The sequence below is a fragment of the Eimeria necatrix genome, genomic scaffold (genome assembly GCF_000499385.1).
Source record: "Eimeria necatrix Houghton genomic scaffold, Enh_scaff212, whole genome shotgun sequence".
In the NCBI taxonomy this organism is placed as follows: Eukaryota; Apicomplexa; class Conoidasida; order Eucoccidiorida; family Eimeriidae; genus Eimeria; species Eimeria necatrix.
Window position 1 is genome coordinate 12,883 of NW_013652736.1, and position 22,003 is coordinate 34,885.

At 56.7% G+C, this 22,003-nt stretch overlaps 3 protein-coding genes across 3 annotated transcripts; 2 read left to right on the forward strand and 1 right to left on the reverse strand.

Moving 5' to 3' along the window:
- Positions 1-14: 14 nt before the first annotated feature.
- ENH_00029110 (hypothetical protein, conserved) lies at positions 15-4,823 on the forward strand (the record flags this gene model as incomplete). The annotated part of the gene is made up of 1 exon (XM_013580010.1): positions 15-4,823. One exon carries the CDS (start codon positions 15-17, stop codon positions 4,821-4,823), a length of 4,809 nt encoding a protein of 1,602 aa, XP_013435464.1.
- Positions 4,824-7,623: 2,800 nt separating this feature from the next.
- ENH_00029120 (hypothetical protein, conserved) lies at positions 7,624-14,921 on the forward strand (the record flags this gene model as incomplete). The annotated part of the gene is made up of 5 exons (XM_013580011.1): positions 7,624-9,528; positions 9,682-13,483; positions 13,750-13,940; positions 14,087-14,238; positions 14,744-14,921. 5 exons carry the CDS (start codon positions 7,624-7,626, stop codon positions 14,919-14,921), a joined length of 6,228 nt encoding a protein of 2,075 aa, XP_013435465.1.
- A 2,804-nt stretch (positions 14,922-17,725) lies between these two features.
- On the reverse strand, positions 17,726-20,845 carry ENH_00029130 (hypothetical protein, conserved; the record flags this gene model as incomplete). Its single annotated transcript, XM_013580012.1, has 1 exon — positions 17,726-20,845. One exon carries the CDS (start codon positions 20,843-20,845, stop codon positions 17,726-17,728), a length of 3,120 nt encoding a protein of 1,039 aa, XP_013435466.1.
- Positions 20,846-22,003: the final 1,158 nt, after the last annotated feature.

Consider the following 22,003-nt stretch of genomic DNA (forward strand, 5'->3'; position numbering starts at 1 on the left):
GCTCTGCCTCTCAGATGGGCCGTCCCGCTTCCCTCTATTATCTGCTGAAGAGGCGCACGTTGGCTGCTGACCCGTGGAGGCCACTAACTTGGTTTTGCTGCAGCAGCAGCAGCAGCAGCAGCATCGGAAGCAGCAGCAACTGCTGCAGCACGCGTTATGCAGCAGCTGGGAGCCTTCATAGACTCGCGTGGGGCTCGCAAGGGACGGGAAAGAGGGCGGGCAGCAGCAGTCTGGCATTAAGAGCTGTCTGTACACTTGCACAGCCAAATCTACCTGCAGCAGCAGCAGCAGCAGCAGCAGCAGCCGCAGCAGCGGCAGCAGCAGCAGATGCAGCTGCTACAGCTGCAGCTGCTGGAGAGCCCGCAGACGCAGCGAGGATTCCCCTCGTCAGTTTGCGTTTGGAGCTCACTAGAGCGCAGCAGCTGCTGCAGCAGCAGCAGCAACAGCAGCAGCAGCAGAAAGCTGCGCGGCCTTCTGCTCCGTCATTGGCAAACCCTACAGCTGCTGCTGCAATTGCTGCAGCCCTTGCTGCTGCCCGGAGCTTGCTGCAGCATCTGAAAAGGCGGCAGCAGCATGCACGCGCTAGGAGTCTGCAGCAGCGGCAGCAGCAGCAGCAGCAGCAGGCAGCGCTCAGCCGCACCGCAAGCAGCAGCAGCAGCAGCAGCAGCAGCAAGGACGTAAGCAGTGGCAGCAAATTAAGAAATGAAAATAAGAGCCTCACAGACAATTCAGATGAGCAGCAGCAGCTTTTAAAGTGCCTCAGTTTGCTGGCGGCAATCGTGAGAGAAGCTTCCCCCCACGGAGCAGCAGCAGCAGCAGCAGCAGCAGCAGCTGCTGCTGCTGCTGCTGCCCAAGAAGTTGCTGCAGTGCACGTGGAGTCCACGCGCGTCGGCGTGCTGCTGCTGCAGTGTTTGCTGCGCTGCGTAGAAGCCAAAAAGCTGGGGGTGGCTTCTTTGCTGCTGCACATTCAAGCAGCAGCAGACTCTCTAGCAGCAGCTGCTGCAGTGCAGACTCGTCTTAACAAGCTGCAGCAGGAGTTGCTGCAGCAGCTGCAGCAGCAGCAGCAGCAGCAGCAGCAGCTAACCGTTTGGATATGGCAGCAGCAGATCGAGCTAGCTGTTCTCTTAAAGAGAGCAATGCGGCTGTTTGCTGCTCTTCTTCCACCCGTTGCTGAATCCTGGCAGCAGCAGCAGCAGCAGCAAAAACAACAACAAAAGCGGCAGAAGCAGCAGCAACAGCAACAGCAGCAGCAGCAGCAACAACAACAGCAGGTGCACTGCCGATCAGGGCGGCAGAGGTCTCTGCATCCACAGACACAACTGAAGCAGCAGCAACAGCAGCAGCAGCAACAACCGCAGCAACAGCAGCGGCAGCAGCAGCAGGGGCAACAGCTGCCGTGCGGCGACGGTGCAGGAGCTCATCTGGCGGCTGCTGCTGCAGCTGCACGTGCTGCTGCACCTGCTGCTGCTGTTCTTGCTGCTGCTGCTGCTGCTGCCCCTTGTGCTGCCAGAGCTGGGGCCGCAGGACATGAAGCAGCACTTGTGTCTATCAAATGCTTCATAGTCAATGCGGCTCGCTTGGTGGAGCAGCGGTGGCAGCAGCAGCAGCAGCAGCAGCCGCAACAGCAGCAGCAGCAGCTGCAGCAGCAGCAGCAAACTAGCCTTCAGGGGCTCCCTAGTTCGGCCCAGCTGCCAGCAGGCGAAGTGCAGCCTCTTGCTGCGCCGGCAAGTCCTGCTGCACCTCAATATGTAGCTAGCAGCAAGCTGGCAGCAACTGCAGCAGCAAGGGAAGCCGCATCGCCGGCAGCAGCAGCGACAGCTGCTGCAGCACCTGCTGCTGCTGCGGACGCAGAGCTCAAACACCTCCCCGCGCTGCTGCTGTGGCTGCTGCCTTCTGTCTTCACCATAATGCAGCAAAGAAAAATGGCCCATATAGATGACCTGTGGCGTGCTGCTTCGCTGCTGGTCAAGCAGCAGCAGCAGCAACAGCAGCAGCAGCAGCAGCAGCAGCAACGGCAGCAGTGGTGCCTGCAGCAGCTTGATCTGCCCGAATTAAGTTTGCTGCTTATTGCGACGGCGCGGCTTTCTGCTCTGCAGCCGCCGCTGCATCAGAGCTGCGTAAAAGCCGAGCATTCATCTGCTGCTGCTGCTGCTGCTGCTGCTGCTGCTTGTAGGCTGCCGCTGCTGCAGCTGGCTGGCTGGTGTTCCTTGCGAGCAGCAGAGCTGCTCTCAGCTGGACGGTGCGTAGAAGACTCACGCTGTGCTGTTGCGCCCACGCTGCATCTGAGGCAGCAGCAGCAGCAGCAGCAGCAGCAGCAGCAGCAGAGCCAGAAGCGGGAAGGTGAGTGGCAGCAGCAGCAGCAGCTGCTGCTGCGGGCGCCGCGTCCCTGGTTCCGCCCGAGTTGCATTTTGCTGCTCGGCCTTACTCGCTGGCTGCAGCAACAGCAGCTGCTGCTTCCAGGCTGCTTGCTCAGCAGCAAAGTGCAGCATGCGCTGTGGGGTAAAGAGCTTGACGCGAGCAGGTGCAGCAGCACCAACAGCAACAGCAGCAGCAGCAGCAGCAGCAGCAGCACCAACGGAGAAAGTAGATTTAAGCAGGGCAGCGCAAACACATCAGATCTTGCTGCAGCGGCAGCACTGTTTCTCACAGCATTAGAAAGGCGCCTTCTTGCCGCAGATTGGCTCCAGCAGCAGCAGCAGCAGCAGCAGCAGCAGCAGCGCCTGCCGAAAAATGCGCATCGTTTCAGCCAAGGGCTTCCTTCAAGTCTGCCGACGGCACCGGGAGAAGCAGCAGCAGCAGCAGCAGCAGCAGCAACAGCAACAGCAAACGCGGCTTCAAGCTATTTATACGACTCGGTGCAACAGAATTTGCTAGCGACAGCAGCAGACTCAGCAGCAGCGAAACCAGCAGCAGCAGTTCCAGCAGCAGCAAATCCAGCAGCAGCAGACTCAGCACTAGCAGATTCTGCATCAGCCCAGCCACCCGCAGCAGAGCCAGCAGCAAGAGGCGCAGCAGCAGCAGAGCCAGCAGCAGCAAGTTTAGCAGCAGCAGAACCAGCAGAGGCACAGCCAGCAGCAGCAGCAGCAGCAAGAGAAAAAGTGCACATTTCTGGCCGCGATTTCGCGCTGCTGCTGCGCTGTTTAATCTCTGTGCGATTTCTTTCAAACAATTTGCTTCATAAAGCTTTGTGCTTCTTAGCAGCAAACCCCCCGGTGATACAACAGAAGCAGCAGCAGCAGCAGCAGCAGCAGCAGCAGCGCGAGAGGGGGGCTCTAGGGGATGTTGCTGCAACGGGGGAAGCAGGAGCTCCGCTGCTGCTCTCGCCTCAAGATGCTGCGCTGCTGCTGTGGGCCATCGGCACTGCTGCAGCTGCTGCACTGACTCCGCAGCAGCAGCAGCGCGTGAATGGCAGAGGCAGCTTCCTGTTCAGCGTCTTGCCGGCTTCAGCCAGCCCAAAGTTTGCTGCTGCTGCTGCAGCTCCCGTGGCAGCAGCAGCAGCAGCAGCTGCTGCTGCCGCTGCTGCCCCGCAGCAGGAAACGCTATCTGCAGAAGCAAAACACCAGCTCCGGATGCATCTGCGGCGTCTGGCGTCGCAGCTGCTGCTGAGCAGCAGTCTGGCGGGCCCTGGGTCGGCAGCAGCAGCACCTGAAGTCTCAGAAACCAGCAGCAGCAGCAGCAGCAGCAGCAGCAGCAGCAGCAGTGCAGACAGTCAAGCTGTGGCGAACGCGGTGTGGGGCCTCACCTGCTGCGGCTTGCTGCAGCACCGTCTGCTGAGGGCTTTCTCTGTTTCTCCCCCCTTTCGCTGCGGCTTCATGAGCAGCAGCAGCAGCACGGAAAGAAGGCAGCTGCTGCAGGCAGCGCTGCTGCTGCGGCTGCAGCGTGCAAGGGCTCCTGCTGCAGCAGCAGCTTTTGCCGGCGCTGCAGGGCCTGCTGCCTTAGAACAGATGCGGCAGGGTCAGCGCGCTGCTGCCAGCAGAGCAGCAGCTCTTCGCCGTTTCCCTGCAGCAGCAGCTGCTGCTGCAGCGAAGCTGCTGCCGCAGGCCAGCAGCGAACAAACAGTTTTAGAAGGAAAGACCATTCCTTGCAGCAGCTGCAACACAAAAGGAACAGGCAGCGCCGTGAGGTCTTCTTTGCTGCAGCAGCAAGTACTGCGGGAGCTGCAGCAGATGCTGCAACGTGCTGCTGCGGTGCTGCCGGCAGCAACCGGGAAAGCAACGGCGGCAGCAGCAAACGCAGCAGCAGCAGCAACGCAGCTTCCTTCTGCAGTTGAGGTTGTGCATGAGTGCGCTGTGGGGCATGGCCTACAAGTAGACATTGCACTCCTGGCGCCACAGCAGAAGAAGCAGCAGCAAACGTTGCAGCAGCAAACACAGCTGCAGCAATCTTCAGAGCAGCGTTTACAGCAGCAGCAGCAGCAGCAGCAAACCGGCACTTCTGGAGGCCGGTGTCACAGAAACTGCCGACGGCTTCGCATTGCCATTGAAGTCGACGGCCCCTCTCACTTCTTGCTGAGTGTGCAAGCGCCTGAAGTGGCCCACATTAACAGCAGCAGGTGCTGCAGTTCTAGTAGCAGCAGCAGCAGCAACAGCAGCAGCAGCGGTGCTGCAGTGGTCGAGCTCAGGTCTGACGGAGGCACAGCTCTGAAGCGCCGCCTGCTGCAGCTCTTAGGCTACAAAGTCGTGCAGATATGTTTCTTAGAGTGGCAGCAGTTGCAGGGGAGAAGAAAGGAGCAGCAGCAGCTGCTGCAGCAGCAGCCAGCGCTGCAGCAGCTGCTGCAGCAGCTGCAGCAGCAGCAATCGTCAGGGCTTGAAACCAGCTTATAAACCCTAGCAAATGAAGCAACGTTAAAAGCACAAAGTCCAGCACAGTCCCTAGAACAATTTTTTCTTTTTTATTTCTTAAAGCTGCCAATTCAAGACAGCGCAAAGTGCAGCAAAAGCGCCCCGGCTTTGCTGCTCGGAGTCTTTGTGGGAAGCAGACTTGAATTATCTTTTCGCCTAAGGGCTGCAGACCTCTAAATCTGTGCCTCCACGAGCAGCAATTTAGTTATTCAAGTTTCCTGCTGATTTCTTTTTGTGTATTTCGTGTATCTGCTTCTTGCTGCAGCTTCTTTTGCTTCTGCTGCTGTTTCCGCCACCCCGAGGAACTGTCTGTGCTGCCTGTCTTCTGCTCCCGAATTAACTTATCCAGAAAAGCATTTCGAAAACTAAATTTGAATAAATAGAACACAATTTGTTATAAAAGATGCAGAAAAAGACCATTCACAGCTGCAACTGCCGTTCAAGGCAGGGCAGTCTTTGCTTTGGCTTATGCAGGGTCATTCATCTTTTGAATTATTTCAACAAATTGAACAGAAAGGAAAACTTTAAGAATTCTCTACGCCACAACTCAGTACAGAAGGAGCGGGCACCCCATATTGTACTTGGACTCGAATTATGTGCAAGTTTTCGAGAAGACTGAAGTGTTGAAGCAAAAAAGCTCAGATCCAGAGCCACAGGATGAAGCCTTTGTGCTTGCTGCTGCTGCTTGCTGCTGCTGCTTGCTGCAGCTCTGCAGCTAGCCGAGCACCTAGCCTCGCAGCTAGCCAGCAAGCTGCAGCAGGACTTACAACTTCCAGCGAAACATATGCACTGCCATGCAGCAGAAGCTGCAAATGGCAGCTAGACGCAGAGCTAGCCACCCCGCAAACTAGCTAGCCACACAGCTAGCCACACAGCAAGGCCTGCAGCCCTCTGGATGCGCCGTTTTGTACATAACTTGAGCACAAGACAGCAGCAAGACTGCTGCAGGGCCCATGACCTGCTAACCCGAGCCCCCATGCAACAACTTAGAACAGCCTAGGCAGACACTGGATCGCCATTTTCGTTTCCTTTTCAAGACATTATGAATTTGAACTGCTATCCCTGGCCCCCACGATTCTAAAAAAGATCCTAGGCAGGCAGTAATTCTGCACTTAGGTCCACTTTAAGGTATTATGGAGTACGAAAGTCTAAAAGCTGCTGGCAGCAAGGCAGAGGCGGCCTCAGCTTGGCGAAACTGCCTCATTGTTCTGCCTCTGGAGCCCGATCTATACAGGCAAGCACATTAATGGGTTCAATTAAAATATATTTCTGCTTTTTTCTTCCTTCGGGCTTGCATTTTCGGGAAATTCGAACTGTTCATTTGAAGGGTACAGCGCGAGGCAGCGGGGCACGTGTGAGGCGCCTGCTCTCCTCTCCGTCTACTTCGCCGGTTTTAAGGACAATTTGTTGCAAATCACAAAGGAATTAAACATTTGTGCATTCGTTTGCAGTGATCTGCAGGAAAAATCAAAAGATAACGGCAGCCAGCAGCGCCAGAGTCCCCAAGGTCACTCACAGCCACACTGGGTGGGGGGCCCCAGCATCAGCGAGAAAGCCCGCAGTATCGTCTTCGTCTATCTTCAGGAATACTAAACAAAAATAACTTTAAATTTATTTATCTTCTTTCTCAATCAATTATCCATCGACGAGTAACGTTTTTGTCTCCACAGCAAGCGAAGGCGTGCATCTGCTAAAGCCGCATGCAGCTCCAGATATATTTCTTCATTTGTAGGAGTAGATAAGACCAAAAAGCACTAGAGAGAAGGCAAAAGTCACATGATCACACGGCCGCTGAAGCCCCCCAAGGTTTCCTCTTCTTCCCTCTCCCCTTCCCCTGTAGATTCAACTCTTGAGTTGAAATTTGCACAAGTCGAGGCGCCCCCACATAAGCAGCAAGGCAAGCGCATGCATGCATATGTCTGTGCAAACGCGCATGCAATTAGATCCTTACTTGCCAGCCCTGCAAGCCTATTCGCCTTCGCATGCAGCTCCTAATACGTGTGCAAGTGCAGCAAAGGCCCCACTCTCCCCTAGAAACTCCACAAAAAGCAAACAAATTAGCTGAACCCTCGAAGCTGCAGATCCCAAGGCCTGTGCAAACAGGCCCCTGCCCAGATGTGGGCAAACGCGCCTCATCTTTGGCTTCCGCCTGAGGGCTCTTTCGGCGCAACAGCAGCAGCAGCAGCAGCAGCAGCAGCAGCACTTTCTGTTCAGTTGGCTCCTCTTGACTTTCTGCAGCAGACTGTAGCTGCAGCGCAGGTGCCTCTGTAGGCCCTCTTAGTTTTTCAGATAAAGTGGCAGAGAATTCATTTGTTAGATAAAGTGGCAAAGGCCTCACAGGCGGGCAGTGGCTTTTCGGCTGCCCCCACACAGAGCAGCAGCAGAAGCAGCAGCAAAAGCCACAACAGCAGCAGCAGCAGCAGACCAGTTCCCTTGGAATATGGTGACACATAAGACTAACAAAAAGCAAAAGTGAACATAATGTCCCGGAATTCCTCTTCACCCCCAACCCTCTTTTCTATGAGCCTTTGAATTGTAGTATTACGGGTACGCCGCTGCTGCTCCTGCTGCTGCTGCTTCTGGTGCTGCCTCTGCTTTTGGCGCTGCTGCTGCTGTAGATAGGGTAGTGACCAGCCCTGCTGCTTTTCACAGCTGCTGGCCTTGCGGCGGCGCTGTCGTTGTTTGTGTTGCTGCTGCTGCTGCTGCTTCAGACATTCGGCATTCTTCTGCTGCCTTCCTATTCCATTGTTCTGAAAGCACTGTGCTGCTTGAAAGCAGCACAATGTCCCTGTGCTGCACGCAAGGCCAATGGCCGAAAGAGCAGCAGCAGCGGCAGCAGCAGCAAGGTCAGCATCTGCAGCACTGTCGGCAGTTGATCCATGGCTTGGCCCCCACAACAGGCCGCCTTGGCCACTGCTGCTGCTGCACGCAGCAAGCAGAAAGCTCGTGCTTGCTTAAGACTGGTGCCTTTCAAAGCCTGCAGCAGCAGCAGCAGCAGCAGCAGCAGCAGCAGCAGCAACAGCAACAGCAGCAGCGGCAGCTCTTGCGAGCTTCTGCGGCTTCGCTGAGTGCAGATGCCTCCCTGCTTATGTCATCTCCCGCTGCCAGCGATGACTCTAAGCTGAGAGAGTTGTCTGGGACCCGGGAATTGCGAAAGTCAGCAGCAGCAGCAGCAGCAGCAGCAGCAGCAACAGCTGCAGCTGAGGCAACAACAGCTGGCACTGTCGAAGTAGCGGCAGACGCCTGCAGAGCGTCTCGCTGCTGTGGTCGCAGCAGCAGCAGCAGCAGGGGCTATCTGAGGCAGCAAACAGCTGCAAACAGCCACACGGGCAGCAAGCAGCAGCCGCTGCCATCATTGCAGCACTTCCCTTCGAGCCCCATTCTTACCCAAGGCCGCAGCAACAGCAGCAACGACAACAACCACAGCAGCAAAAGTAGCAGCAGGAAGTGCAGCAATGGCAGCAATAGCAGCAGCAAACGCTTCAGCAGGAGCCACAGCAGCAGCAGCAGCCGCAGCAACAGCAAGAGCAACAAGGAAATGAAAACTCCTGTTTCTCCTAGCTCCTCAGCTGTGTGCGATGCCGGAAGAGCAGCTGCAGCAGCAGCAGAGGCTGTTGCCGCTGCTGCCTTCAACATTTCCCTCCGCCACCAGCAAAACAGCAAAAATGCTGCTGCTGCCGCTGCTGCTGCATCCGCTGCTGCGCACTCAATTGTAGAAGAAGAAAGCCTCTTTCGGCCCCCATTGCCTGAAGATCTTTTGTCTGCAAGAGTTCGGGCCATCTTGTCAACAGCATTTAAATCTAGCAGCCCGCGAGCACAGCAGCAGCAGCAGCAGCAGCAGCAGCAGCAGCAGCAGCAATGGGCAGTTGCTGCATCATTAGCAGCAGGGAAAAGAACAAAGAGTCGGCGGCAAATTTTTGAAAGATACGCAAAGCTTACAGCACCCCGAGCAGGTCTTGCTGCGGAGAGTCCATGGAAGCTTCTGCTGCAGCAAGTGCAACAGCAGCAGCAGCAGCCACAGCAACAGCAGCAGCAGGCTGAAGGGGAGCTGCTGCGGACCCATACGGTTTCTGAACGGAGAGGCCGCAATCACAGCCTTCCACCTTTCCCCTCAACACGGCGGGCAGCAGCCTCAGCGGCAACTTCTCCAGAACCGGAGCAGCAACAGCAGCAGCAGCAGCAGCAGCAGCAGCAGCAGCAGCAGCAGCAGCAGCAGCAGCAGCAGGCTCAGAGGAAGGATCGGAGGCGGCTCCCTGTTCGGGAACAGGCCAAAGGAAATGCCTTAGGCAAGGCCGATGGCCTGACTGGCCCTTTTGCAAATCAGCAGCTGCTTAGAAGATGCAGCAATCTCAGCAGGCATCATGAGCTCAATGCCTCTGCTGCTGCTGCTGCTGCTGCTGCTGCTGCTGCTGCTGCTGGATGCGACTCTTCGGGCGCCGCTGCATGCAGCAGGGATTCGACTGCTTCTACCGCTGCTGCTGACGACGAGCAGCAAAACTCAGCCCCATCTCTCTTCTCCAGGGATACACTCTGTGGCATTGCTTTTAGGCATTTTCCCATGTGGGAAGGGGACGGCGGGAGGGCAGCAGCAGCAACAGCAGCAGCAGCAGCGAGGCCCAGCATCTTTGAGTTTAGTGGCAGCGCAACGGCGCCTCTGCGTAAATACTTCAGCAACAACAACTACAGCGTAAGGTAGCGTAACTCAGTTACAGCTGCTGGTGCTAAATCTGCTGCTGCTGCTGCTGCTGCTGCTGTGCCTGCCGCCTGCTGCTTCGGCTCGATGTAGCACTAATTTGAGCCTCCCGCTGCTGCTGCCGGCTGCCTTGTCCATTTGCTGCAGCAGAAAGGCCACTTGTGTTTTTGCGGGTGCGAGAGGCCGCAGGTTGCGCAGGGAACTATATGGTCTGTTGCAGGGCAGCAGCAGCAGCAACAGCAGCAGCAGCCGCAGCTGCAGCAGCAGCGCAGGTCAGCCACTGCGGACTGGGTTAGCTACGGAAGGTCCACTGAGGCACAGCAGCAGCGCCGGAAGCAGCAAAGGCAACATCGGCACCAGCAGCGCGAGACAAGAAGGGAAGCAGCAGCAGCAGTAGCAGCAGCAGCAGCAGCTCGGCGACTGCCCCGAAGTCCGCTAACCCTAGGCAGGGAGCCACACAGGCACAGCGCGGGACATTGGAGTTCCTGGGATGCAGACGCAGCAGCAGCAGCAGCAGCAGCAGCAGCAGCAACAGCGGCAGCTTCAGAAAGAGAAACGGCCTCCTGCGTGGACAGCGTGCGCAGCTACGGGTTTTCTGAGAGGAGTTCAGGATCCTTTTCTCTGGACCAAGACAGAAGCAGCTGCAGAAGCAGAGAAAGAAAAGAAGAAATTTCGAAAAGTTTCGACAAAAGAGAAAACTGCTGCAGCAGCAGAAAAGGCCAAGACAGCTGCTGCATCTCCAGGCTCTCCTGCGCTGACCCCGGCCGCCACAGGCGCAGCAGCAGCCCCCTGCGGCTGCTGTTCAAAACGGAAGCAGCGCAGCGCAGCAGAAGGAAGTTTAGAGAAAAGAAAAGAGATTGGGGGCCAGAAGAAGAAGCTTCAGCAGCAGCTGAGCCCCTTGATGCTGCAGCAGAAGCAGCGCCTGCATGCGACTCGCAGCAGTGCTGCTCAGAGCTCACCAGCAACTCCGCAGCGCCGCCTGCAGCAGACGAAGCACAGCCTCAAGCACCTGCTGCTGCTGCTGCTGCTGCTGCGGAGGCTGCTGAAGAGCGCTCAAGAGTAACAGACACAGAAGAGGAGGCCTCAGCAGCAATATCGGAGCAGCCGCCACTTCGGTACACCCACCAAGGGCGGGAACGCCGCGAGCACGAGGAAGAGGTTGCTGCTGCTGCTGCTGCTGCTGCTGCTGCACATATGTATCCGTTGGAGCATGCGGCAGAAAGGACTGAGCGGCAAGAATTTTACTTCAGGAGTAACAGTCGCGGCAGCAGCAACAGCTGCTGCAGCAGTTGCTGCAGCAGCTGCAGCAGGAGCAGGCTTCCTCCCTCGCCGGACCAGTACGAAGCTTCGGAGCAGCAGGAACATCCGCAGCTGACAGATGTGTCTGTTGCAGCGACAGCCTCCGTTTGGGAAGATAGCCCATGCAGTCGAGTGCAGCAGCAGCAGCAGCAGCAGCAGCAGCAGCAGCACCGACGACAAAAGACTCAGCGGCAGCACCGAGAGTGGGTGCTGGAGCATCGGTGGCGGGACCAGCAGCAGTGGCTGCAGCAGCATGAGCAGCAGCAGCACCAGCAGCAGGAGCAGCTTCAGTGCGCCTCTTCGTATGTTTCCTCCCAGCGCACAGCCACCTCTGTGTCTGACGCTTCTGCTGCTCCCCCAGCTCAGCAGCAGCAGCAACAGCAGCTGCTGCTTCCGCGGGCCAGGCGGGGGCACAGCAGCGGCCGGCAGGGGAGTGGCCGTGCTGCTGCTCTGCAGCAGCAAGAAACATTTGTACACATAGAAGACCAGTGGCTTCCAGGGCCTGCTGCTGCTGCTTTTTTCGGGAGTTGTTCTGAAGCTGCGCTGTCGCCCAGCAGCTGCGGGCCCCGCAGCCCTCAAGAAGCTGCTGCAGGCTGGGAAGCTCGCAGCAACTCTGCTGCAACAGAAACCATTGCTGCAGCACAGGAAGCAGCGGAAGGCAGTTCTTGCTCTGAAGCTGCTTCATTTCTTCCGGAGCCTTTGCCCGAAGCTGCCTGGGAAAAGCGGGAGAAGAAGCGCAGTTCACGTAGGCGGGCAGCTGCTGCTGCTGCTGCTGAGCCCCCAGAAGCAGCAGCAGCGGCCACAGCAGCAGCAGCAGCAGCACAGCTTTCCACTCTCGTGAGAGAGATCCTCCGCATGCGCCAGATTCAAGTCTCAAGGCACACTGGTGACGCGTGGCAGCAGATGCAGCAGCAGCAGCAGCAGCAGAGGCAGCAGCATGTCCGCCACAAGGCGCACCTGCCTCTGTGGCATTCGCATCAGCGCATCTCGCGCGTGCGGCCTTCAGCTCTGAGGCAGCAGCTGCAGCACTTGCTGCAGCGAAAGCAGCAGCTCTTGCTGCAGCAAAAGCTGCAATGCGAGATACCAGTGGACACCCAAAGTGCTGCTCCTGCTTCGACAGCTCAGCAGCAGCCTGAAGAGCCCTATGAGCATCAGTCAGAGCTATTCACCGATGTAACACCAGCAGCAAGAGCAGCAGCAGAAGCAGCCGCAGCAGCGGTAGTTGCTGCTGCTGCTGCACAAACTGTTGCTGCATCAGAGCCAGCAGCAGAAGCTCCAGCTGCTCCGCGTGCTGCATCTTGTAACTCCGCTGGAGCCACAGCAGCCTCAGTAGCTGCAGCAGCGCAACAAGAAGCAGCAACTGCCTCCTCTTTGGTAGTGCCTTCCATTCCAGCAGAGCTTCCTGCTGAGTCTTCCCAGCAGCAGCAATTGCTCGCTGCTGCAACAGCCGATGCTGCTGCAGCCAATGCTGCTGCAGCAGCTGCTGCTGCGACTGATCCAGGTAAAGCAACAGAAACGGAAATTCGCAGTGAAGCAGCAGCACAAGACCAACAGAACACAGAAGTTCAAACAATGCAGGTGTCTGCTGCGTCGGAGGTTGCTGCTGCTGCTGTTGAGACGGCAGGAGAGCGCTGGAAAACGCCCATAGCAGCAAATGCAGCAGCAAAGCTGCCACACCGTGTAGTCCATTGGGAAGAGATAGTCTGCAGCGATTCGCAGCAGCAGCAGCAGCAGCAGCAGCCGACTAACTGTAGGGCAGCCGCAGAAAGAGCCCGCCAGGCTGCGAGGCTTGCTGTAGCAGCAAGCAGAAAGGCTATTGCAACCGCTTCAGCAGCAGCGAGAGCAGCAGCAGCCCCACCGTTACGCAGCAGCAGCAGCTGCAGCACCAGTGGTCCTGTGAGTCGCCCTCAACCCCTCTTGCCGAGGCGCGGCAGCGCTAAGCTGCCCCGTGTTGCTGCAGCAGCAGGTCTTGAAAAGCCAAGCAGCAGCTCTGGTGTAAGCAGCAGCACCAGCTGCAGCCACAGCCTGAGAGCCCAAAACACAGCAGCGCCACCTGCTTCGAATTCTGCCTCTGCTACAGAGAAGGGCATAGCTTCCGCCACTGCTGCAGCTGGTGCTGCTGCAGCTGCTGCAGCTGCTGCAGCTGCTGCAGCTGCTGCAGCAGCACCAGAGCAGGGTTTGGCTTGTGACCCAAATGGACAGGCCGGGAGGGAGGGGCCCTTACATTCTACAGTGCGCAGCAGCCCATTGCAAGATAGCCAGGGAACGGCCCTGCCTTCTCGAGGCAGCAGCAACAGCAGCAGCAAAGTCAGCAGCAGCAGCAAGCAGAGCCGCCGCCAACTGTCACAGACAGAGCTTGAGACAGAGAGCCTGGATGGGTGTTCGAACGCCTCGTTGCTGCTGCGCAGCAGCAACAGCAGCAACAGCAGCAACCAAGACTGGCCGCATGCATCTGCTGAGAGCCACTCCCGCCCTCGGCTGCTGCTGATGCAGCTGCGCCTGCTGCAGCAAGAAGAACAGAAGCGCGCAGCGGGACTGAACTACCTGCAGCAGAAGCAGCAGCAGCTGCAGCGGCTGGCACGCATTGAAACAACGAGGAAGGCCAAGGCAGAGGCTGTTGCTGCAGAAAAAATTCAAAGGCGCCTCGCCAGTAAGCACGCTTGCGGATGCAAACAACGCCAAGAGTTGCTGCTGCTGCTGCTGCCACGGCTGCTGCCGCTGCTGCATTTGTTTCAGATGCTGGGGCAGCAGCTGTGCATGCCGATGCAGCGAAAGTTGCAAGTCCAGAAGCAGCAAAGGTCGATATTTTGTAGGCTTTCTGTGCCCCGGTAGCAGTTGCTGCTGCTGCAGCAGCAAAAGGCTGCTTCCAATCCTGTCTGGAGGCAAGCTTAGGCCCCCAATGTTCCGTATCTGCAGCTCTCGACGCAATACAGCAGCAGCTGCTGCAGGGAGCCACACGAAGGTGCAACAGCACGTTGCTGCAGCAGCAAGTGCAACAACTGCAGCAGCAGAACAGGCAAAATCGGTTTATGCGCAGCCGAAGCAGCAACCAGCAGCAGCAGCAGCGCGAGGACGGCGGCATAATTCTACTGGAGTTCCACCCTGCCGTAAGTCCTTTATCCCCTCAAATTCAGTTCTTTGTCGCTTGCTGCGGTTGCTGCTGCTACGACTGTTGCTGTTGCTGCTGCTGCTGCTACTGCTGCTGCTCTCTGCCGTTGCGAACTGCGCGCATGTGAATCGATGCTGCATGCAGCACAACTCCGCATCATGGGCTGTTCAACAGGACAAAAAGCGAGCAGCAGACGAGCAGCGGCATGCAAAGGCAGCAGCATACGGCCGGCTGCTGCAGCAGCAGCAAGCGGCTCTAGGCCGGCTGGAGCGTCTGCAGCAAGAAGCAGCAGAGCAGTGCGGCTCCCCGCCTAAGACCTAGAGCAGACTTTGCTGGTGTTTCTGCTACTTTTACTGCTGCTGCTGCTGCTGCTGCTGCTGTTGCTGCGGCTGTTGAACAATTACGGGCAGCTGTTGTTGCTGCAGCCGCCTCACGCTCCGCAGCGACCGCTTGCGCCCATGCTGGAGCTGCTACTGCTGCTGCTGCTGCTGCTGCTGCGGTGCTGCTGCATGCGCAGGCTGGCCGCTGCTGCCGACGTCCAGGGGGTGAAGCTGACACATTGTGAGGCCTAACGATGCAGCTGCTGCAGCGCTTCAACAGGGGCTGCTGCTGCTGCTGCTGCGCGAAGCAGCAGCAGCAGCAGCAGCAGCAGCCCCTGCTGCGCTGCGCGAAGCAGCAGCAGCATGGGGCGCGCTGCTGCAGCAGCAGCAAATGTAGCTGGCGTTGCGACGCGTATTTGTTTGCACGAATAGACACTCTGAGACACTGCGCAAGAGTTCATTCGTGCTAGCTGCTGCCTAGGGCATGTGCCCCGGCAGCTGCAGCAAAAGCAGCAGCAGCAAAGGCTGCAGCTGCACGGGCAGCAGCAGCAGCAGCGGCTGCAGCTGCAAAGGCGCAGCAGATGCACCACAGAGAGCTGCTGCAGACGCACGAGCCGCTGCTGCTGGCGACTGTGCATCAGAAGCTGCTGCTGCAGTAGTGCAAAGTGAACACAATGTGCTGCGTTGAGCAGCCAATAACATTTGCTGCTGCTGCAGCTATTTGCTGCTGCTGCAGCTGCGACTCTGCACTCTCAACACAGTAGCCCAAGGCAAAATAACGTGCTGCTGCTGCAACTTGTGCTGCTGCTGCAACTTGTGCTGCAGCTGCTGTTCAAAGATAGGCAGCCATAGAGTGTGGGCTTGCACTTCTTGTGTGGCCCCAGCAGCAGGGGCGTCACCAGGCCCTTAAAATGTAGCTGCAGCAGCAGCTACAGCAGCAGCAGCAGCAGCAGCCGCAGCAGCAGCAGCGAAGCCGCTGCTTCTGCTCACAGCTTATTTTTTCATTTCATTTCACTGCCCTCTTGCTCCTGCGGTGCAGCCTTGAAGCGGGGCCCTGCAGCAGCAACTGGCGAGTTGCTGCTGCTTGCCCGGACGAACTCTTGCATGTCGGAAGCAGCAGCAGCAACAGCAGCAGAATCATCAAAAGAAACTGCTGCTGCTGCGTTGCGGCCACCGGCCTCCGCCATCGAGCCCAGGGGAAACAGGCCAGGCTTTGGGGCTGGCTTTCTCCTGGAGTGTATGTACAGGTAGACGCAGCTGACGACGAAAAAGACGAAATAGACCTGCAGCAGCAGCAGCAGCAGCAGCAGCACAGGCAAAGACTGCATGCAGCAACACGCAATGGCACTGCAGCAGCAGCAGCAGCAGCAGCAGCAGCAGCAGCAAGGCTTACACCTGCGCAGATGTAGGGGGCCAAATATTGCTTTTCCATAACACTTTTATCAAGTTCAATTGCGGGGGACTTCTGCTGCATCAGAGCCCCCAGAATGAGGAGAAAAAAGACTCCAAATGCTGACAAGAGGGAGCAGCAGGTTGCGCAGCAAGGCCAGCTGCACGCCATCTTCCTTGCTGCTGCTTCCCGCGCAGTTCCTGCTGCTGCTGCTGCTGCTGCTGCTCTCCTAAAGGGCCGCCGCGCTACAGCGCCTGCGAAGCGGCTGCTGCTGATGCCCCGTGGCACTGCAGCAGGCGGTGCTGCAGCGGCTGCGAGGCAGAAGCAAAAGCTGCTGCTGCTGCTCCAGGCGCTTCCGGTGCTGCCTCTGCTGCAGCAAAGGCCGGCCTGCACCCTCTGTTGCAGCTGGAGTGTATCTACAGCTCGGAAGTGCTGTCGGAAACGCTGCAGCGGACGAGTGCGTCGGGAGACTAGGTCACCTTCTGCCGCTGCTGCTGCTGCTGCTGCTGCTGCCGCTGCTGCTGCTGCTGCAGTCGTTGAGGCTTCGGAAATTCAGCAAAGTGTGCCGTCTAGAGCCTCCAAAGCGGATGCGTGCAGCCGCTGAACTTGTGCGCGAGGAGCTGCTGCAGCCCCCGTTGGCTTCCTCCAAGTGTTATTTCAAAGCCCCATATAATAAAGAGGGAATGAGAATGCAAATAAACTGAAAGTGCAGCCAGCAGGCGCTAGAGCATCGCTTTCTAGCCGGCGAAACTCAGTGGTCCGGGCCGAGCGCGACGGGCTCTGCTGGCTTTTTGGAAGCTCTTTTCCCTATTAAAGGCTTTCTCATGAATTCAAAACTGCTTTTTATTTGCTGCTTCGAAAGGTAGCTACTCCGCTTCTCTAGCTGCTGCTGCTGCGATACTCCCTGCAAAACCGGGGCTTGTGCTCCTGCAGCAGTTGGCTTCTTGCTGCGCGTTGTTTTGGGCCTTTTATTAACGCACAGGATTATAACATTTATGCAGAATTAATATTCCGGGATATTTAAAGACAATCGAGTAGAAATGCCCATGTTACCTCCCCTGCTCTGGGCATGATCCAACACGTGTGAGCAGCTGTGCAGCTGTGGGGTACCTAGTGGATATTAAACGAATTTCAACTAAAGTTGCATTCTTAACTAAGGTATAAATAGCTCACTATCTCTTATATAGTCTTCTTAGGTCTATCTGTGGGTATGTTTTGCTGCGCCTAGGGCATGTGGGTACTTAGGTACTTAGCCAGTGCATGTGAAGCTTTTGGCTGAATATTCGCTTTTTTAACCAGGGAAGTTTTTTCTAGCAATTCATCTTAAAGTATTGCTTCTAAACACTCAATAAGCTTTCTCCCGAGCAATTTTGGCTGCCCAAATCCCTTAAACGGGAGCTCGTGGCTGTATTGTAAGGATAGTACATTGTGGCTTTCATGGCTAGCTATGAAACTGCGCATACTTTCCCGCACTTGAGTAGATTCAGCATCCCGTTGATGTCCGTAGCGGCTGCAGATAAGGAGGCAGCAGTTCTTTGCCCACTCTAGTTAGTGACTGTGGGAAAATGACTTCTTTCTGTTTCACTTTGCCCAGTTCGGTTCTCAATTGTGTAAAGGCGTAGACTGCGCTATTGTGGATATTGAAAAGTTTCCTCTAACAGCCTGCCTTGCCGCCTCTACTGGAGGTTCAACTCAAGCGCGGAGGCTGCAAATGGAAGAAAGCTTGACCTGCGTCATTCAACAAGAAGAGAGTGTTCTGCAAAAATGCCCGCAAAGGAAACTGAAGCCCTTCTGGCTCCAGCAAGGAAACCACAACCTTCCTGAGAGCCTTGGGCTTTTCGAAACAACGCTGGAGTCAAAGGCCAGCAGTGGCCCCTCTGCGCCTGTTCGCCACGGCGTTGCAGGCCACACGCCCGCTTTTGCGAATCTGCAGTGCCCCTGGAGTTGTGAAAAGCAAAACACATCATATTCATGGGGCTTCGTCTTCACTGAACTCCAGAGCCGGGCCGAGACAGCCGCCGGGCCTTCAAATGCCAGCTCTTGCAGTGCAGCAGCTTCGCCCGCGGCGGACGGCTATTGTTCCGCGCCGTGAGAAGACCTCGGCTTGGGCTCTCCCGTGGCCATTCCTTTGAACGTGGAGCGCCTTCTCGCTGGCCCGCCCCAAGAGGCTCCCGGGGCCTTCTCGAAGTCCGGCGGGGGGCGTTGGGGGGCTCTTGTTGGCCACCAGCCGCTCTCTTCAGGAAAAGAGAAAGGAAAGCCTTGGTAAGCTGGGGGAGTGGCGTCGTCTTGAGTTGACCAGCGAGTCTGCAAAGGAGCACCTCCAAGGGCTGCCAGCGACCCCGCTGGCCAGTCTAACAAAGAACTTCCTCCCCCCAAATGCAGCAAAAGCTCCTCGTCCGAAATTTCTTGAGGATACTGCGTCAGAATGGGCTGCTGCAGTTCTAAGTAAGGCTGAGAGGACAGCTCCTCAGGCCACCAGGCTTCGCCTCTGTGGCCCGCAGGGAAGGAGAGCCTTCCGGCGTCTCTCCCAAAGTCAGGGGGGGGCGAGAACGAGAAAGCACTTGGGAAAAAAGTGCCCTCAGAGGGAAAGTGTTGGGTGGGCTCCGGGCTGCGGCCGCCGGGGAAGAAAGACTCAGGAGGAATGAAGGGCGGAGGCGGAGAAAAGACGCCAGAAAGGTCAGATGGCGGAAACTGCCACGGGCTGTCCGCAGCTGCAGCAGCTGCAGCAGCTGCAGGGAAGGCAAAACGAGCTGCAGCACGGGGTGCGCTAGCTTGACTAGGCGGGAAGTAAGCAGCGGGGCCTGCAAGCCGGCCCGGCGGCATCTTCCGCGGTGAAGCGGGAGGCCCGGGGAACTGGGGCCGCTCGGAATACTGGCCTTCGACGGGTCCGGGAAATCCATGGCTGGATCGAGGGAGGTCCGACAAACTAATGGGGGGCCCCTCGGGAGCTCGAGAGCGAACGGGGGCCCCGGGAGCGCCAGGAAAGCCATACTGCTGCGGAGGAGCGCCAGGACCTGCAAAATCCGTACGGAGCGCCGCTGGCGGGAAAGCCTCGGGCTGCTGCTGGGCCACCCGAGCATCCGAAAGGAAAGGAAGAGAAGAAGCCCCAAGTTCAGCCAGGTCCCCACTGGAACTACGTTCCGTAGGAAACCCATATTGTCCGGGAGTGTGTGGGGGCTTACCCAGTTCCCCAACAGCTTTACCAACTTGCGGGGGAGGGTAAGCAGGAAGAGGTGGAAAGCCTGGAGGCGGGCGGCGCTGTGGGGCCTCAGGCGAGCTGCGCGTTTCGAAACGCGCACTGAGATCTTGGGCCTCCTCTCCTCGGGGAAGCTCTTCGCTCCTGGGTGCACGAGCTGCTCCAGGCCAGCCAGGTTGGCTCGAAGTGCCGGGGTGACCAGTGGACTCAGCGGCACTACTGGGGGCTGCTGGTGAAGAAGAAGCCTCACGATCCGCTGCTTTCGGTTCCTCCTGCGGCGAAGGAGGAGCAGGAGCAGCAGCTTTTCCGGGAGACTCCGAGGGGTCTGGTTCTTTGCAACGGCGCTCAGACTCTGACGGAGGACTCTGCTGTGAATCTGACAGCTTCGCATCTTCTGAGCTCATGGGGGACTCAGCCCCACTCGGGTGCTTGGGGGAGCTGCTGTCACTGGAGCCGGCATCATCAGGTGGGCTGGAAAGTTGAGTTTCCTGTGGAACTTCTGCGATCTTTGACTCTTCAGAAGGCTTTTTAAATCTAGGGGGCACAACGTAATGATCTTTAACAGGCGTACTACCTCGACGTGGTGCAGCCTCTGGACACTGCTTCTGAGCACTGGGGGCCGGGGCTTTAGTTTGTGTCCTTTTTCGTCTTTTGCTTTTCTCCTCTCTTGGCTTTGGCACTCCCCCTTTATATCCATATCCTGGCATGAGCAGCTGCATTGCCAGTGGGGAGCCCCTGATTTCGCCCAGCTGCTCTTTTTGACTCTTTGGAACTTGGTTAACAAGCGACTGCAGGTGAGGGTAGGCGGTGAGTCCGTAGTGACAGAACATCTTGTGCTGCAGTACCAGCCAAATGCCGAAAGTTCTCTCGCGAAGCACGTGGTTTCTGCGGAGGGATGCAGTCTTTTTAAAAATTTTGGCAAACTTCGGTGCTCCGAATGGAGAGCGCAACCACTCTTTGTTTTCACAAAGTTCCTCCATTGCATGGATGCCGTGCAACATTTGCTCAACCGCCATCTCTTGTACAGTCAAAATTTCTCGTAGCCTTTCCAAACGCTGGCGTAACGGGATGTTGGCAGGCTCCTTTTTTGGAATTCTCGTCAAGAGCTCCTTCAAGAACCTGAAGTGGCGGAATGTGGTGGCTGGAAGAGTTTTTCTAGAAAGGCGTTTTGTCGACTCGATTGCGGCATTCAAGATATCCTCAGCGGCAGTTTGTATGCCTTCTCGCTCTTCACCCTTTAGCAGGGTGGCCATGCAAGTCATCTCGACCACACACAAAATCAAAACGCCCCCTAGACCTTCCCGAAGAGCTTCCAAAGGAACCTGCTGGAACACTGGCACTGCGCGCTTTGCAAAGCCCACCAATTTCTCTATGTACGCCGAAGCCCTCAAAACCACTTCTTTCCTCTCATCATCCAGCTCCACTTCATCAGGATCAGGTTCCGGGTTACTGCCCTCCGCCCCAGCAGCAGCAGCAGCACCAGCAGCAGCTCCCGGGTCACTGCCTTCTGCCTCTGCAGCAACAGCTCCCGGGTCACTGCCTTCTGCCTCTGCAGCAGCAGCTCCCGGGTCACAGCCATCTGCCTCTGCATCAGAAGCCTCCAAGTTCCCGCCCTCCTCCCCCGCAGAAGCAGCAGCTTCTGTTGAGTTGCCGTCTGCTGCCTCTGCAGCAGCAGCTCCCGAGCCCCAGTCTTCCTCCTCTTCACAGGACCACAGAGCGCCTTCTTCTTCTTCCCCCGCATCCGCAAGTGATCTCAGCCCGCCAGATCCTTTTCGAGCCTTTAATTGAAGACCACAACGTAACACGAAGTAAGCTGCAGCAAGAGCAGCAAAAAGCGAAAGTGTCACAACAACCCCGCCGAGATGAGAACCCCGCTGGCGACCTCTGCGCCACAATAAGAACAAATGGTGTCTCGTGGGGGACTCTAAGTAGTGCACAGACTGCAGAGGAGCTGCATCCCCCAGTGCCTCCTCGCCAGTGAGGTGTAGAGAAGCCATGGGCGAGCTTCCGCTGCTGCAGTGCTGCTTGTGCGTCGGCCAAGCCAGCAAGCCAGTGTTTGCTGCGCCCTGAATCACAGATAGCTTGGCATGGGGCGCAGAAAGGGAAAGACGATGGCCAAATGCACAAAATAATGTCAAGAAAAGCTTCAGGCCTTTATCTTCGAGATCGCTCCGGCCTCGATCCCAACTGAAGATCCCTTTGAAGCCCACTCCACGAAATCTCTCGCTTTCAGAGGCACTGCAATATTAATTTTGATAGTCATTGACAAATCGGAGTCCACTTCTTAAGTAGAGGAACCCAGTTTGCAGACGGTGGCAAAATACAAAACCGCACAGTACTTGGGCGACGAAGACAAAAGCAACGCTTTCCGCGCCTCACTATGCTCTATATCCAGACTTCATGAAAGACATTCAAAACAGAAAATAACTGGGGCGCCTTCGAACTTTGTATCAGAGTCTAAATGCGCGCGAGGCAAGAAAAGATGCCGCCTGTGGCCGCAGAGCGTTAACTGGGTGTCCAGTAGTATTGCAGGGCTCCAATTTCATTGAACTTGTACGCTTCAATTCATTAAAAGAATTGCTTATGCGATTTGAAGCACGTAAGACAACTGGCAAGTTCAAGATCAGTCCATACTACGAAATTCAGACACCGATTGCGCAGAACCTCGACACAGTACTCGCGGGATGAAAGCGCTTGACACTTCGATCCCATACTACAAAAGCCCCGCTTTCTGTGTAGTTCAGTCCCCCAGGAAACTGGAATTTGGGATTATTCATTTGTTATTTAATACGAGGTTGGAATGGTAGTCGCTTGCTCTCTGGACCGTAGTTCTGGCGCGAAAGCCTACCATTCTGCGAGTTGGCGTCCCTTGAGGAGACAATAAATTTAATATTTTCCCCAAATAGTACTCTTTTACGTTGAATGGGCATTGAACAGAGTATGCAAAGTACCCCGTAGCACGAAAACTCCTTGGCCTTTGCTCCCCGTGAGGCTGGACTCCGCTGAACAACCTGGGTGACTCGATTCCCACGTTTTGGGGCTTTAAAGTGATATCATGTTTTCGCCGGATCTAAACACTTAGAGCTGCAAGCACATGTGCCTTGTTTTTTCCTTACGAAGTCTGGCTATTGGACTCTTCAGTAGTCGCTGTTCCG